Source organism: Vicugna pacos, chromosome 16 (genome assembly GCF_048564905.1).
Source record: "Vicugna pacos chromosome 16, VicPac4, whole genome shotgun sequence".
In the NCBI taxonomy this organism is placed as follows: Eukaryota; Metazoa; Chordata; class Mammalia; order Artiodactyla; family Camelidae; genus Vicugna; species Vicugna pacos.
Window position 1 is genome coordinate 7,533,100 of NC_133002.1, and position 15,060 is coordinate 7,548,159.

The following is a 15,060-nucleotide window of genomic DNA, read 5'->3' on the forward strand; positions in this document are numbered from 1 at the left end:
GTTTTTAGCTATAATCAGTTAAAATAGGACAGGTTGTCACACTGCCATAACAAAACTAGACCCTCTATCATTTTACTCTTTTTTGACAGGGCTTGGGGTGTTTTTTTTTTTGTTGTTTTCCCCAAGAAGTTGTATTTAAAGGTACATCCTTAAATTGGCTAAAGAGGATGTTTTTACTGATAAAATATGCAGCATATCATGATTTTTAAATTTTATGAATCAAAAACTTTTCTGTAAAATAGATGAAGAGAAAATAGTTGGAAACTCAAAAGACAACTGAACCAGTCATAGTAGGAAATTCAAAACACTTTTCTCAGTTTTGACAGATGGAATAGAGGATTTAAGTAACAAAATTTCCTCAGTATGCTTCACTTACTAGTTAATTGTGTACAGATAAGTTTATTCCCATTCTTTCCAAATGTCTTATAAAACATATATTTAAAATGAAATCAAAACAGCAACAAAAAAACTAGCTCAAATAGAAAATCTCAAATTCGCCAAAGCGTGACTTTACACATCCTGGACTATAGTGCAGTTTGAAGTTTGGGTGTAATTTTTCTTTTCATCCTCCCAGTCACAGATTTTTTTTTTTTTTTCACCAGCTTGAGTGCTGGGCCTGCTGAGGGGGTGACGGCCTCTAGTAGCAAGCATACCCAATGCAGGTCATGGATGGTTTCATTTCTCACAGTCTGCTCCTTTTCAAGGTAATTCCTGATTTATGGGGTCATCTGACTTTTATAGCCACTTGCTTAAGTAGATTGGAAGGAGATAGCATGATTTGCCTAAAATTACACAGTTGGAACCATATACTCTCCTTATGGCTCATTGTTCTCTGCCCACCTCACACAGCTGGCTGCTTAGTCTAAGTCTCTGAGACTGAGAATAAAATGGATTTATTCTTGGTGTATTTTGGAGATTAAGGGAAGAATCAGGGCAGGAGTGGGAAAGTTTGGTGATCCCTTGAATCTTAATTTGAAAATTTGAGGGCTTCCAGGACATCCCTGCTGATGGTGGTTTTTAAGAAAACTATTTAGGTTTTGGTTTATCAGTTGTACAGGTCAAGTTGATTGGTTTGGACAATTGGGGGTACCGTTATTAAAGGAAACCAGCCAAATTTTAAAACAAAATTAAACTACCACAGAGCAAATGTTTGAGGATAGTGTGGTTGGGGATGTTCTCATCCTCAGGAATGAGCTCTCTTTCCAAGATAAGGCTGTATGAGGGGAACAAGAGTGCACAGGCATATGCCCCGGAGATACCGCAGATTCCGCCCAGACCACCGCCGTAAAGCGCAAATGTTGTAATAGAGTGAGTCATGTGAATTCTTTGGTTTCCTGGTGCATATAAACGTTGTTTACACTGTAGTAAATGCATTAGCATTATGTCTAAAAACACAATGCATACTTTAATCTAAAAATGCTTTATTGCTAAAAATTTCTAACCATCATATGACAACACAGGGTTGCCATAAACCTTCAGTTTGTGGGGGAAAAAAAAAAAACCAAACACATTACCTGCAAAGTGTGATGAAGTGCAGTAAAGTAAGTTCTGCCTACACACAGTTTTGGCATTTTTGCCGACTCTGGACGAATCACATGGCCTACATATATATACATATATTTTTGTTGTTTTTGTTAAGAAACTACTGAGGCATTAAACCCAGTTTACAAAACTAGCTTAGAATTTCACTCTTCTAGGATCTAGTACTCTATACTTGAGACTGCTTAGTTGAAGTACATTAAGTAGATTATTTAGATAAGCCCAGTTTGATTTTCATCTGATTTTAAAATGTTTTCTTTCTTAAGACATTTTAAAAGTGCTATTACTACCTTGACAGGTAAGAGAGAGAAAAAAAAAAACAGACCTTAACCTAATCGTTATTAGCATTTTTGTGTGTTATTTTTCACTTGGGGTCCGTCCATCCCCCCCCAGTTATGCCTTTTTTTTTTCTTTTTCTTTTTACTAGTGGGCTGTTTTAGAGAATGACAGTGAATTAATGTGGTTGCAAGTTAATCAGTAACTTGACATTACTCCCTTCAACCATCTCCTCCCCACTGTAGTTGGAAGACAAAGGGTTAATAAGAGCTGTTGAATTATTGCCTCACCACTAGATTAATAGGATGTTCCTGGTGCATGTTCCACCTTTATTAGATAATCAAGAACTGAGTATAATTTCTTAAACCCTAGCAAGCATCAAAGTCACATGAAGGACTTGTTAAAACACAAATGCTGGGCCGCACCCTCACAGTTTCTGATTCAGTGGATCTGGGGTGGGCCTGAGGATAAGAATTCCTAGCAGGTTCCCAGATGATGCTGATTCTTTTAGCCCTGGACTACCTTTGAGAACCACTGGTGTACACCATGATTTTAAGTGGTCCTCTGACCATCATTGTCCTTTTTTCTGATTAACCAAGAGTTGATTTTAGTTGAAATCATAGTTTAGATATTTTAATAATTTTCATCCCAAGCATTTTCCCAAGTTGCTGTAAAATCTTTATTTTAACTTATAAAATTACATAAATAATGCATGCTTTTAAAATAAAAATCAGGGAGGAAATATGCTAAAAGAAAAATTAGTTACAAATTCTACAAGGGTCGATAATTTTAATGTATATCCTTTCAGTCTCTCAAAAGATCGATAGACAGACAGACAGACGACAGTCACTCTGTCTGTAGCCTTGCCACCCTGACTGTCTTCGATCCTGTCTCATCTTGGAGGCCAAGTAGAATTGGACCTGGTTAGTACTTGAATGGGAGAGAGACAAAACTATGTATATGTTGTGGGGGTGTGTGTGAATGTATACACATTCAGGCACAAATATGTTTTAACAAAAAAATGAGATAATTTAATACCTATATTTTTAGCCACTTATTTTTTTATTCGCTATGTAGTGAGTATCTTTTTTATTGACTATAGATTTAGTTAATTTTAGTTGTTGTAGAATTTTATAGTATATTCTGTCATTTAATTAATTAGTTCTCCATTGTTGGACTAGTAAGAGTTTTGCTCCAGTTTTTCATTATTAAAAATAATACTGCATTGACTATCTTGTATTTCTCTATGTTTGCTCAGCTGTTTCCTTAGGATAATAATCTACATGTATAATTTCTGTGTAAAAGGTTTTGCACTTTTAAGAGTCTTTGCTAGTCTGAGAGGTAAAAAAAATGTGTGGTAGTTTAAATTTGCATTTAGTTGTTGGTAAGATTCTTTTGGCCATTTTATTTACCTTTGTGAATTAACTGTTTATATCCATTTTCCATATTTCCACTGGATGTTCATCTTTTCATTTTTAATTGTTAAGATCTTTTTATTAGAATGTAAACTCTGTCATATGTTTAAAATATTTTCCCCCAGTTTTTACTTTATACATCTTTACTAAAATTTCATTTCCCCTACCTACAGCCCCTCGCAAAACTTTGTAACACTTTTCTGGAGTCAGATGGTACCCAGAATACTTAATCACTGTTTTTAACGACTGTGTGATATTTCTTTGAGTTGGGTGTACCAGAATTTATTAGCCTCAACTTTTAGGGGTCCTCAAGAAGGTCTAAGTATGTCATCTGTGCTTTGTTTTTGAACTTTTTTGTACTTTTTTTCTTTAACCAGATGCTAACCCTGAGGTGACAATGACAATGCTTCGCTGGATCTATACGGATGAATTGGAGTTCAGAGAAGATGATGTGTTCCTGACTGAGTTGATGAAACTAGCTAATCGGTTTCAGCTACAGCTCCTTAGGGAGAGGCAAGTCACAGCAGATATATTCAAGCACCTCAGATGGTGGTGGCTGAGCTTTAATTATGCCAAGCTCTGGGAAAACAGCTTCTTCTGCTAATGTAAATAACTTTTGCAAGGTGTTCTTTTAAAGGCAGTAGTGGGGAGAGAATTTGATCTCCCTTGCTTTGTGTTACCTTGTCAGCTAAATTTTCCAAGGCTTTTAGGTATTTTCTTTTCTTTCAGTGGTTTAGTACCTGAGATTACATGATTGTGTGACCTGATGAGCTGAATTTGATATGATCCAGTGTCCAACCCCTCAGCTTTTCCTTCTGTACCATTTCCTTTGACATTTTATTCTACTCTCTCTTGTATCTACTTGGATGAAGTTCTCGGTCATACTCTCTTTGTTAGAAACACATCAATCGTAAATTAATCCATGGGAGTGTGGCTCAGGGAGTTTCACAGCCAATGTTTCCTGTCATCTCACTTCATTTGATACTGCTGTTTGGGGTCCCGAGGAGATAGCCTGCTATGTTTTTTATTTTGCGTTTTCTCTGTTGCTCTCCCAAGTTGGCCTTTTAGGACAACAGAAAACAAAACATAGACCAGATGATATCAGGCAAAATGCCCCTTAGTTTCTGTTGGAGATGTGGCCCTTGGTAGTCAGTTTGGCAGGTTGAGCATCTTTTTACATTGTTTAGTCATCTTTTGTATTCTCCTCCATGCCTGAAGGAGTGGCTTTTCTCCTGGGTGGGTGAAGAAGAGAGTTTCCGCCATCAAGAAGCACTCCACCTTGTGTTGTTGTGTTGCCTTCAGAGAGTCAAGAGAGACCTTGCTTCCTAGAGCTGCTTGTTCTGTTTTCATTGTGGGGCCGATGTTTCCCATGAGGTGGCTGCTGTGCTCCACACGGTCCGTATACAGGTTACTCCCAGCTGTCTGTGGTTGACGTGGGCTTGAGTGCATTTTCATACCTAAACCTAGTAACTGAAACAAACAGGTCTAAGATTCGTAGGCACATACGGTAAGTATTAGGTTAGCAAAGCTGACTTTAGTCAAGGCCTTTCTTTGGATGAGTTTCTGAGTCATCTAAGAGTGAAATGAAATGATTTTAATTAGACTGAGTATGATTTATAGCTGCTTCTTTTTTCTCCCCTAGATTTTATGAGCTTTCTCTCATTGACCTTGTGCAACTTGCTTATAAATTAAATTGCTTTGATAAAAGTGCCCTGGGGTTGAAGTAGTTTAGATAATTGTAATCTGTGTAATGGATTCTTTAATTAAAATGTTTGCTGTTTATCTACTGATTAGGCTTCATAACTATCAACATTACCAGATGCTCAATTTTGTATTGTTGGATGTGGGTGTAAGCTGTTATCTGTTATGTCTTTGTTAAAAGCTGGAATGGAAGAGACCTAGCAGTGGATTCAGTGCTGGCTTTTAGAAGGTCACAGAGTGCCCACTGCTGTCTGCAGGAGAAATTACACATGTAAAATAGTGGAAGAGCTCCAACACAAATGTGTGCAGTTAAATGTGAAGCAGGTGTTGCTCATTTCTGTAATGTAGGAATCTTGATGGTTTGGGGATGCTGTCACCAATTTGATGAAAAGGAAGTTTTTTGTGTATTATCAGGAAAACACTTTAAAAAAAGGAGAGAGAATTAATAGTGTATGTTAAAAACAGTTAATATAATAATTTTTTTCCTGATTACCAGCGACATATAGTATTTGGAAATTTTAGTATTTGGAAAATATATAGTATTTGGAAATTTTAGAATGATATAAAGAAAAAAGTAAATAATCTGTAATTCAACTACTGTTAACCTTTTGTTTATCCTTTCAATAATTTTCTTATGTCTTATATTTATACACATGGGGTGGATACAAGACTGGGCAGGAGTTTGTGGGACGCTTGAGTTTATGCTTGATTTTGTACTTTAAAAATTAGGCTTATCATTTTTGTGCATCTACCTTTTTTGTACTGGAAAATTAAAAACATATATTAACAACAGCAAAATCCCTTCAGAGGAAAGTTAGTCTGCCCTGCTACTTTTCAAATAGAAGATGTGAACTGAGAGTCTGAATTTTTAAATATGATGACATTCTTCAGTTGTGTAAATCATGTCAGTCACTATTTATAGGCTATCCAAATAGTGAATGACACTCAGGGGATCCCAGAGTCTGGTGAAAATGAAGAGTCTGCCAGTTGTAACAGAACATCTGTCCTCATGAAACGTAGTTGAGTATCTTGTTGCAGCGTCTTTTGGCAGTAGTAAGGAGGAGAATGGAATTTTTAGACTCTCGGCATTTTTGTCTGTAAACATGCTTTGCAAAGTGCTCTACAGATGTGAGTCAGTACTCCCTGAGATCACACCGTGTTTCAGGATGTTAGAATATTTGTCACTGTGAAAGTGTTATAAAAGTTCCTGAAAGGGCTTTTTCTCCTGGAACGCTCTGGTTTCGTAGCCCGGGGTCAGAATGACTGCAGCAAACTTTGCTGTGGTTTGAGAGAGTTTGGGGAAACTAGTGGTCCAGAAAGCAGGGGCTCAGAAATAGAACACTGTTACTCATTGCTATAGTGACTTATTTAGATATTGTAACAATTTGGTTTAAAAGTGCCCTGGGCAAGATGCTTCTTTACACCAAGTCCGCTATGTTGCTTAACAACAAAGTACTTCACCTCAGGTCTTGGAATAAAATAGGGGCCTGCATTTACTGTGAGGCGGAGAAATGACTCCAGGGTCAGTCTTGCTCCTCGCTAGGGTCTCACTTGTGGAAAGTTTGCTCCCTTTTCTTCCCAGGTCTTTCTCATGACTTTCCCCCTTTCTTTCCCTATCTGCCGCTGCACTTACTTTCCAGACCTCACCTGTTAAAGTTGGGAATTATCTGCTAGCTAATCAGTTATTTTCATTTATAGTAGTACTGAAACCCATTTGTATTAGTTATTAAATTATGCAACTCCCTTGAGAAGGACCTCACACGAGCGAGCAGGCCTCTTTTGTACCTCAGACTGTGCAGAGTTTGTACGATTTTCCTTTACCTTGAAAAACACACAGAGCTCCTCCAAATATCTGAAATAGAGTACTCTCCCTATTTCACAGAGGAGATGGAGGCACAGAGAGCTTGTGTAGTTTGGCCTCAAATTTAGTGGACCTCAATTCACGGTTCATTTGGCTCTCATCAGTACGTTCTGCCCTTGTAATCAGAAAAGGGGTTCTGTGGGAATTAGTGAGACAGAAGAAGCAACAGTGGGGTGTCACCATATTAGGCTCCTCTGCTGCCCTTGGAGGTGAACCTGATTTGTGAGGAGATGTGCAGGCAAGGCCGCCTGCTCCTTCCCCCCGGGGCCCCATTCTCTGGAGGCTCACCAGGGTTTCCAGGAGTTCTGGGGCAGCAGAAGCGTGTGGCTGCCCAGTACTGCATCTTCTAGGCTTGGGCACATGCCTGCTTTGTGCTGCCAGAGGCCTGCCTGCCTGCCTGCCTGCCTGCGTGCCTGTGCACAGCCCTTTCTGCCCTGATGTAGAGGGTGCTCTCTTACTAGTGATTTTGTGATTGTTGTTGTTGTTGCCAGGCTCTATGGGACATCCATCGTGGCCAGTTCTCTGTCTTGGTGTACTGTATTTCGACTCTTAACTCAATCATTCCTATTCTTGATAGATTTTTAAAGTGGACTTTCTGAAAACAACTTTATTAAGTTATAATTCACATACCATATAGATCACCATTTGGAAAGATTTTTTTTCTCTTTCTCTCTCTCTTTTTTTTTTTTTTTTTTTTTGGTGGTGGGTGGGAGGTAATTAGGTTTATTTGTTTATTTTATTTTGATGGAGGTACTGGGGATTGAACCCAGGACCTCATGTATGTTAAGCATGCAGTCCAGCACTGAGCTATACCTTCTCCCCTGGAAAGACTTTTGAGGAGGTGTTCATTTATTGAGGCACGGAGCCTCATATTTGAAGCTATTTCTAAGTCACATTGGTTGCATGATAGAGTTGTGCTGGCGGGAACTGCAAATGTGTCCCATACAATTAAATATCAAAGGACTGAATGTGGTCCGTTGTGTGTTTGATGTTACAGTTGCCTGTGTGTGATCAGCAAGTTTCAAGTGATTACTTTCAAGGCAGTTGGGGCAGGGTATGCTTAACATGTTTATTTATAGATTATTTTGGTTCTGACCAGAATGAATAATATACTATTAATAATGAAATTCTAGTACTTTTAAAACATGGTAGCTCAGCTATCATTTATTCATAACTACTGTGCTTAAACCTTACACATTAGTGCTGTTGGAGGACATAGCCAACCAGTACACAGATTATTGCTTTGGTTTGTTCATTTGTGAGTAATACTGTTCACCATTCGTATTGTCTTGTAGGTGTGAGAAGGGTGTGATGTCTCTGGTGAATGTCAGGAACTGCATCCGCTTCTATCAGACTGCGGAGGAGCTGAACGCCAGCACGCTGATGAACTACTGTGCAGAAATCATAGCGAGTCATTGGGTGAGTGTGGGCTTGAGGGCTGTGGACAAAGCACCCGCACTGAAAGTCAGAAGACCTGGGCTTGAGACCTGGTTCCATAGGCAGATCCCACTCTGGCCCCTAGTTTCCTCTTCCTCAAAACTGAAGGCTAAGTAGTTGCACTAGATCATCCCTGAGATTCCTTTGGCTCTGAAAGTCTCACTGTTCTGATTTTGAAGTAGAGGGGCAGAAGATAGCTCAGATCAGAAAGCAGGCTTGGAAGGAAGGGACACCTGCTTCACCTTTCGTCTGCAGAAGCTGCGGCTGAGCCGGGGAGCAAGTGCTGCTGCGGGGCCGACAGGCCTGCATGTGGTGCTCTGCAGCACCATCTCCCAGCTCCCCCTGCCTTCTCATCGCGTGGAGAGCCCTGTGAAATTCAGCGTGGCCCCGCTTAGGTAGCTCTCGTCCTACAGAACAGGCTTTACATTTCTTTTTTTGGTGTCTGTTTTGCATTTTTAAAAAAAAACATGGTGAGTGCTATGTTTTATAACCTAGTTTCTGTAAATTGTTTGGTATTCAACAGTGTTATGAGAGGAAGTGTCTTAACTGGATATTAAAGACTTGAAACAGGAACAGTACCTGCCCTGCTAGAACAGGTGGGAGCTTAGAGATCTGTAACCGGAGAGACTGATGGAGACTCAGGGGAAGGAGTTGTTTGCGGAAGTTCTGATTGATTCCGTGATTGCCATCTTTGTAGGGTTGTGGGCTGGCTCTGTTCTCACGTGGAGGCCCCGTGGCTGCGTCCTTGTGGGATGTCAGTGCTGCCTGTGCTTCACCATCTCACCGGGAGGCCAGGCTCCAGGTCCTGGCTCGGCCGTTCAGTCACTGTGTGAACTTGGGCATGTTAATTAGCCTCTTTGTGCTTTACTTTCTTCATCTGTAAATGGGGATAATACTAGTACCCATGTCCTATGGTTTTTGTGAGGATTAAATGAGTTGGGAAATGTTAAGCCCTGTAAAGTAGAGCCAGACGCATTCCAAGGGCTTCTTAATAAATGTTGGTTGTTGCTATTGTTGGTACGTGGAATCTGTTCTGCTTCTCACTGTGTGTCTCATCCTCAGGATGACTTACGGAAGGAGGACTTCAGCAGCATGAGTGCTCAGTTGTTGTACAAAATGATCAAATCTAAGACTGAGTATCCGTTACATAAAGCTATCAAAGTGGAGCGAGAAGATGTGGTCTTCCTTTATCTAATTGAAATGGATTCACAGGTACTGTACCTTTTCCCCAAACTATCTTCACTTGTTTTCCTCTGTAATATCCTGTGAGACATTCTGGGCGCAGTCTTTAATGTACATATTTCTACTAGTAGTTTGTTCAGGCCAATCTGAGCTTTTTCTGTCATGTTTCTCAAAATTCTTCCAGCCTCTGCCTATGGCCCACTTCCAAGGACACTTCCACATTTTTAGGCAGTTGTCATAGCAGTACCCGACTTCCTGGTACCAAAATCTGTTTTGGTTTTTCTTTTGCCACTGTAAGAAATTACCACAAGCCTAGCGGCCTAAAACAACACAAATTTATTATCTTATAGTTTTGTACATTGGAAATCCAGTACTCATCACCCATTTAAAAATCAAGATGTTGGCAGGCTGTGTTCCTTTCTGGAGGCTCGAGGGAGGCCTGTTTGTTTGAGCTGTTGGCACAATTCAGTTCCTTGTGTTTATAGGCCCAACATCCCCATTTTCTTCCTGGCTGTAAGCTTCGTCAGGTCCATTCTCAACTTCCAGAGGCCACCACATTCTTTAGTCTGTGGCCCCCTTCCTCCATCTTCAAAGCCAGTAATGGCGGATCAAGTCCTTCTCATGTGACATCTGTCTGACTTACTCTTTCACTTTTAAGGACTCATGTAATTAGAGAGATTGGACCCGCCTGGATAGTCCAGGATACTCCACCCATCTCAGGCTCCTTAACCTTAGTCACATCTGCATAGTGCCTTTCATTGTGTGACGTGACAGCTCACAAGTTCCGGGGATTAGGACATGGACATCTTTGGGGGCTGTTGTTCTGCCTCCCACGCTACCTTAGAAGAACTGTAGTTGCTCTTGACAGATGGGTGTGCAGTATGTTTTATCCTGGGTATCCAGGGTTTGGGGAGACGTTAAACTGCTAGGAGGAATTAGATAGGTCACAGTCTTTCATGAAAGCGTCAGCTGTTTCCCATCAAGCTCTCTGAACCTCTGCTCTGGCACTTGTGTTCCTACGGCATTGTCTGCATTTCCCCCTTGCATTGTTTTCTATGGTGTTTGCACCTGCTCTGTGATCCCCATTAGTTCTGGGCCCCATGAACAGCATGTACCTTGAGGAGGCCTGAGAGAAGTTTGCGAATTCAGTTGCATTTGGGGAGTAAGCAGTGTCATAGGACTAAAATTTGCCATTTCTGTGAGATGGTATTTAAGAGTCAGGGTGGGAGCGATTTGGTTGTATTCTCTACTCGCCGGATACTAATTTACAGATTTCTCTGTGCAGCTCCCTGGGAAGCTGAATGAATTGGATCATAATGGAGATCTTGCTTTAGATCTAGCCCTTTCACGGCGACTGGAGAGTATTGCCAGCACACTGGTTAGTCACAAAGCTGATGTGGACATGGTGGACAAGAATGGCTGGAGCTTGTTACATAAAGGAATCCAAAGAGGTAGGAAGAGTGTGTTTTATATTTTTCTCTGTGGACAATTTTACTTTTATCCAAGTAACTTTTGAAGATGCTGACTCTGTCCCACAAATTCTCAAAGTCTTCTTGAGTCTATGCTTGCAGGCTGCAGGATTTAGAATTTGTGGTCAGTGGGTCAGAGGAGAGACTGAAGAACTGTTGGCTTATGCCCGGTTGGTTAGGCTTTTCCTTGTCAACAGGACCCCCAGAAGAAGGCTAGAAAGATGGTACTTTCTGAAGAAGTACCCTTTACTTGTAAGCAATTAATGTGTTATTTGCTTATTCAGTGCATTGCTTTCTCCAGGAATTGTGCTAGGAAGACTTCACTTGTATCGGTTACTATGAGAGAGGGAAAGTCTCAAAAACACAATACTCAAACGTATCCTTGGATTCAGAGTTTTCACTTTTACGGACTAGATGTCTCATCTATCATGGCAAAGTGATAAAGTTTCATTTTGCTCTAGGAAAGTATTTTGAAGTTGCAGCTATCTTGTGAGCGTTTTGTCAGTAGTGGGAAGGCTCTGGAAGTGATAGAATTAAGATCAGAAGGTTTTCATCTCAATGAATTAACTTTTCAAGGAAAAAAAAAGTATTAGTCTTTTGTTTTTTTTTTCTGTGGCCTTAATAATTCTTAACTCCCAAATGGATTCTGCGTGACTCTACTTGGCAGTAGTCATTTTTTTTGGCTGAGTGAGAAGCTGTGTAGGGGTGCAGTTCCAGTATGGAATGCAAGCTCTCACATGTCTCAGAGCCTTCCTTCTACAGAGGGATAGATGGATTGATTGAGGTACTTGGCCATGGCCACATTTTGTTTACACATGGACATCGAGAACAGAATATACTGGTTTCCCCACATCTTAATCATGTTTATTTAACCTTCCAGTTCTGTGTTACTATACTATTATCTCTGCTACACTTTGGCCATTCACAAGTTGCTCCTAGTTGTTGGAATGTAGTTACTTCAAATATGGTCCTGTTGCAGCTGTGGCTTTGCCCTTTTTGGGCAAAGATTTTAATATAAATATCCCTCTAAGCTATGTGTTAGAGTGTTAAGCTTGCTGGCTGGTGGAGAGGAAAATTTTGTTCATCGTTGGGAAGGAAGTCCTTTTGAGTATGTGAGTGTCAAGAGCAGACGCATTTTTCCCAAGCACCACTCTGCACCGTGCAGGGCCATTGGGTGCTTAGCGCTGGGCGTATGTTCCATGGGGAACATTTCTACCACATCGGGAAGTATTCTTTCCCATACTTTTTAGTTTCTGAGCTGTTTATTTTGGAAACAAATTACATTTGTTACTAAAAAAAACAATCTCAGAGTTATGTTTCTTTCCTCTTAGGGACTTAAATTCTTATGTGTGATGAAAAAACATCTTTGATGAGTTATTAAATATTTCGGTGATTGCTTAGTTACGAGCCTTGCCAAGAATTGGTGATACATTCTTGATGCTAATTTTCAGATGATTTAATCTCTGCTCCAAATATATCAGTTGCCTGCCTTGTGAGCATGTGGCCTGCAGTGTGGGCATGATAAACCTGATTGCTACTAGCTTGGGAGAGTGTGGCATGGTGTGGTGAATGGAGCACTGGCATTGGAGCCTGGATGTACTAAGATTTGAATCCTGGCTCTTCCACTTGTTCTTGGACAAGTCACATAACCATTCCTCACCTGTGAAATGGGAATCATTTCTGCTTTACTGGTTGTTGGATGAATGAGGGCCAGTGTTAGTAGCACGCCCAGCCCGGTGACTACTGCGTGGTAGGGTCGGCCTGCGCTCTTACCTTGCCCCTGTGTTGGAGTGCCTTGACCAGCTTCGCTTTCTGTAGGAATTTTTTTCACTTTTCCTTCTTCAGCTTGAGCTGTCAGTCTGTTGACCTATCCAAATGATTAAATTGAATAATATTCTTAAAATATGAGTGAAGATCTTCTAATATATGAGATTTAGGTCTGGTTAGAATCTATAACCAGAAGAGTCAGTGATCATCCTAATAACCAATCAGTTTGTATGAAGAATGAAACAGGCAGCTGGTGTCTGTGAGAGAGCCCACAGGAGGCATACATGTGGCCGGAGGGATGCCATCCCCTCTGAGCAGCTGGATCTGGGCAAGAAGATGAGTCCTTGCTTTAAAAAAAAAATCTAGCTCTTCTTGTGCTCATTTTCCTTGATAATTAACTTCAGTCAGTGGGTCTGTTAAACAGCATGCTCCTGTCCAGTTACATGTACTGTTTGCAGATGAGGCCACCAACTGGAGCAGCTGAGATACAGTTTTCATTAATTAAGTAATGAAGGTTGCTGCCCACTCCCTGAATGAAACTTCTGTCAGGGAGCTTTGTTGAAAGAAAAATTACATGTGGATTTTTTTTTTTTAAAGATTAACTACATCGTTGTGAATATTTTTATTGTGGACAAGTCATTATAGTAATGCCTCATTTACTTGGCAGTGTCAGTGAATGAGGTAATGAAGTAACTGGAACTTTTAAGCACCAAACAGTTTTTGTTTTAACTATTTTTGGTGGAAATCTTTCTAAAATGTATTAGAAGTTTTCTGAGGGGGACGGTATAGCTCAGTGGTGGAGTGCGTGCTTAGCAGGCACAAGGTCCTGGGTTCAATCCCCAGTACCTCCATTAAAAAATAAACCTAATTACCTCCCCCCCAAAAAATTGTATTAGAAGTTTTCTTATTGACAGAAACTTTATAAATGGTGCTTTTGGCATTTTCTGTTCTCTCCCTTTGTTCTGCTTTTTTTGATGTCAGTTGTCCATTTCCTCTGGGTTGTATATCCACAGGCTGACTTTCTGTTAAAGTAAAACATCATCAATTTTCAATTTCCAGAAATTCCTAACTAATTTTTTGTGTAGGGTGTGTGTATTGTATGTATGCTTATATGTAGAAGTTAAAAAAAACAACTTTGGCTCTTATTAATAAAGTGAATCTAATCTAAAAGCTATGATTCTTTGTAAGAGGATTTAAGATATAAAAAAAAATTTATTGTACAATCCATCTGAATCCAGCCATCAATAGGTTTTCCTGTAGCCTTATTTCTGGGTGCCGTATTGCCTGGTTTTTCTTCCGTATGTACAGCGTATTGTAAGTTTTTCATTGATCTATCTTATTTTAGCTCTACTCTCTATTTATTACTTAGTTTGGCCTAGCTTAAAGGTAATGAAATCACATTCCACCTCTCCCCCAGTGTGTTATATATCAGATTTGTCATTTTAAGGCTCTCTGTCCTCATAATTCTAAATTTTCTTTCACTTGCAGCATGTAAGTGGCTTTCTCTAGGATATTTTATTCAATTGCTAATGTATTGTTTCTGCACATTCTCTCCTAGATTGAATCTCCTTGGGGTTTGTTCATATTACACGTCAGGGCCCTACTGACAGCCCCGATATATATGTGAATATATGGATAGCAAAGGCCTGACCCAGCCCAGCCCCCTGATGTGCATGTTACCTGTTGCTTTCTTTTTGTAAAGAAATCTAACTTTGGTCCTTTGCACATGGTATTGGTAAAGATTGCACCTTCCCCTAACCCCCAAGAAAAAATCAGGGACAGAAGAATGAAAATATTTCAGAAGGGTCTGGTTAGAGAAGTCTTCAGTTACCCAATTAGAGCCAGTCTGTTAAAGTGGAACCTAGCAGCCTTGACCAGTCAATGCATTTTCTTCCCAAACATTTCCCTGGTGCTTGTTTTCTGTAAGAGAGTGGTGGATACAAAAATAAATCAGACATGGACCAACTAGCATCTGAGGCACCCGTGATGGCCAAGCCACTTCAGTGCCAGAGCTCATACTCTCCAGCAAGATGGTCCCTTGGAAGAAAGAGTAGAGCAACTGGGAAATACTGAAAGCCAGATGATTTTTGAAATGCCATGTCTACCGAAGACCAGATGAAACATATTATTCAGGTGACAATGAGCAGAGGAATACAGATAACAGGCTTGAGAGCTTTGCCACCCCTGAAATCCTAAGTCCTTTTCTAAATGTTCAGATGGCAGAAGTATAGTTGAAGAAGATGAAATGATATTGCAGGATATAAAAGAAAACTTCTCAGAAGTGACTGTAAGAGAAATCACCACCTGGAAGTTGTGGTTCAGGGGATTGTGCATCCACAATACTAACAGAACGAGAAACACGACAGTGTCCTGATGTGAAGAGAAGAACGGAACAGCTCTGGCAAGAGCACTA

General features: G+C 40.2%; 1 protein-coding gene across 4 annotated transcripts in view; it reads left to right on the forward strand.

Moving 5' to 3' along the window:
• ANKFY1 (ankyrin repeat and FYVE domain containing 1) overlaps positions 1-15,060 on the forward strand; it is a 73,805-nt gene that overhangs the window by 30,659 nt on the left and 28,086 nt on the right. For 3 of the 4 annotated variants that reach the window (XM_006218845.4, XM_015251688.3, XM_015251689.3), the window contains 4 exons: positions 3,608-3,743; positions 8,088-8,211; positions 9,292-9,441; positions 10,697-10,862. In XM_006218845.4, coding sequence (XP_006218907.1) covers positions 3,608-3,743; positions 8,088-8,211; positions 9,292-9,441; positions 10,697-10,862 — 576 coding nt within the window. Of the gene's footprint in view, positions 1-626; positions 705-3,607; positions 3,744-8,087; positions 8,212-9,291; positions 9,442-10,696; positions 10,863-15,060 lie in introns of those variants that run through there. The other variant, XM_015251690.3, reaches the window with a different exon arrangement.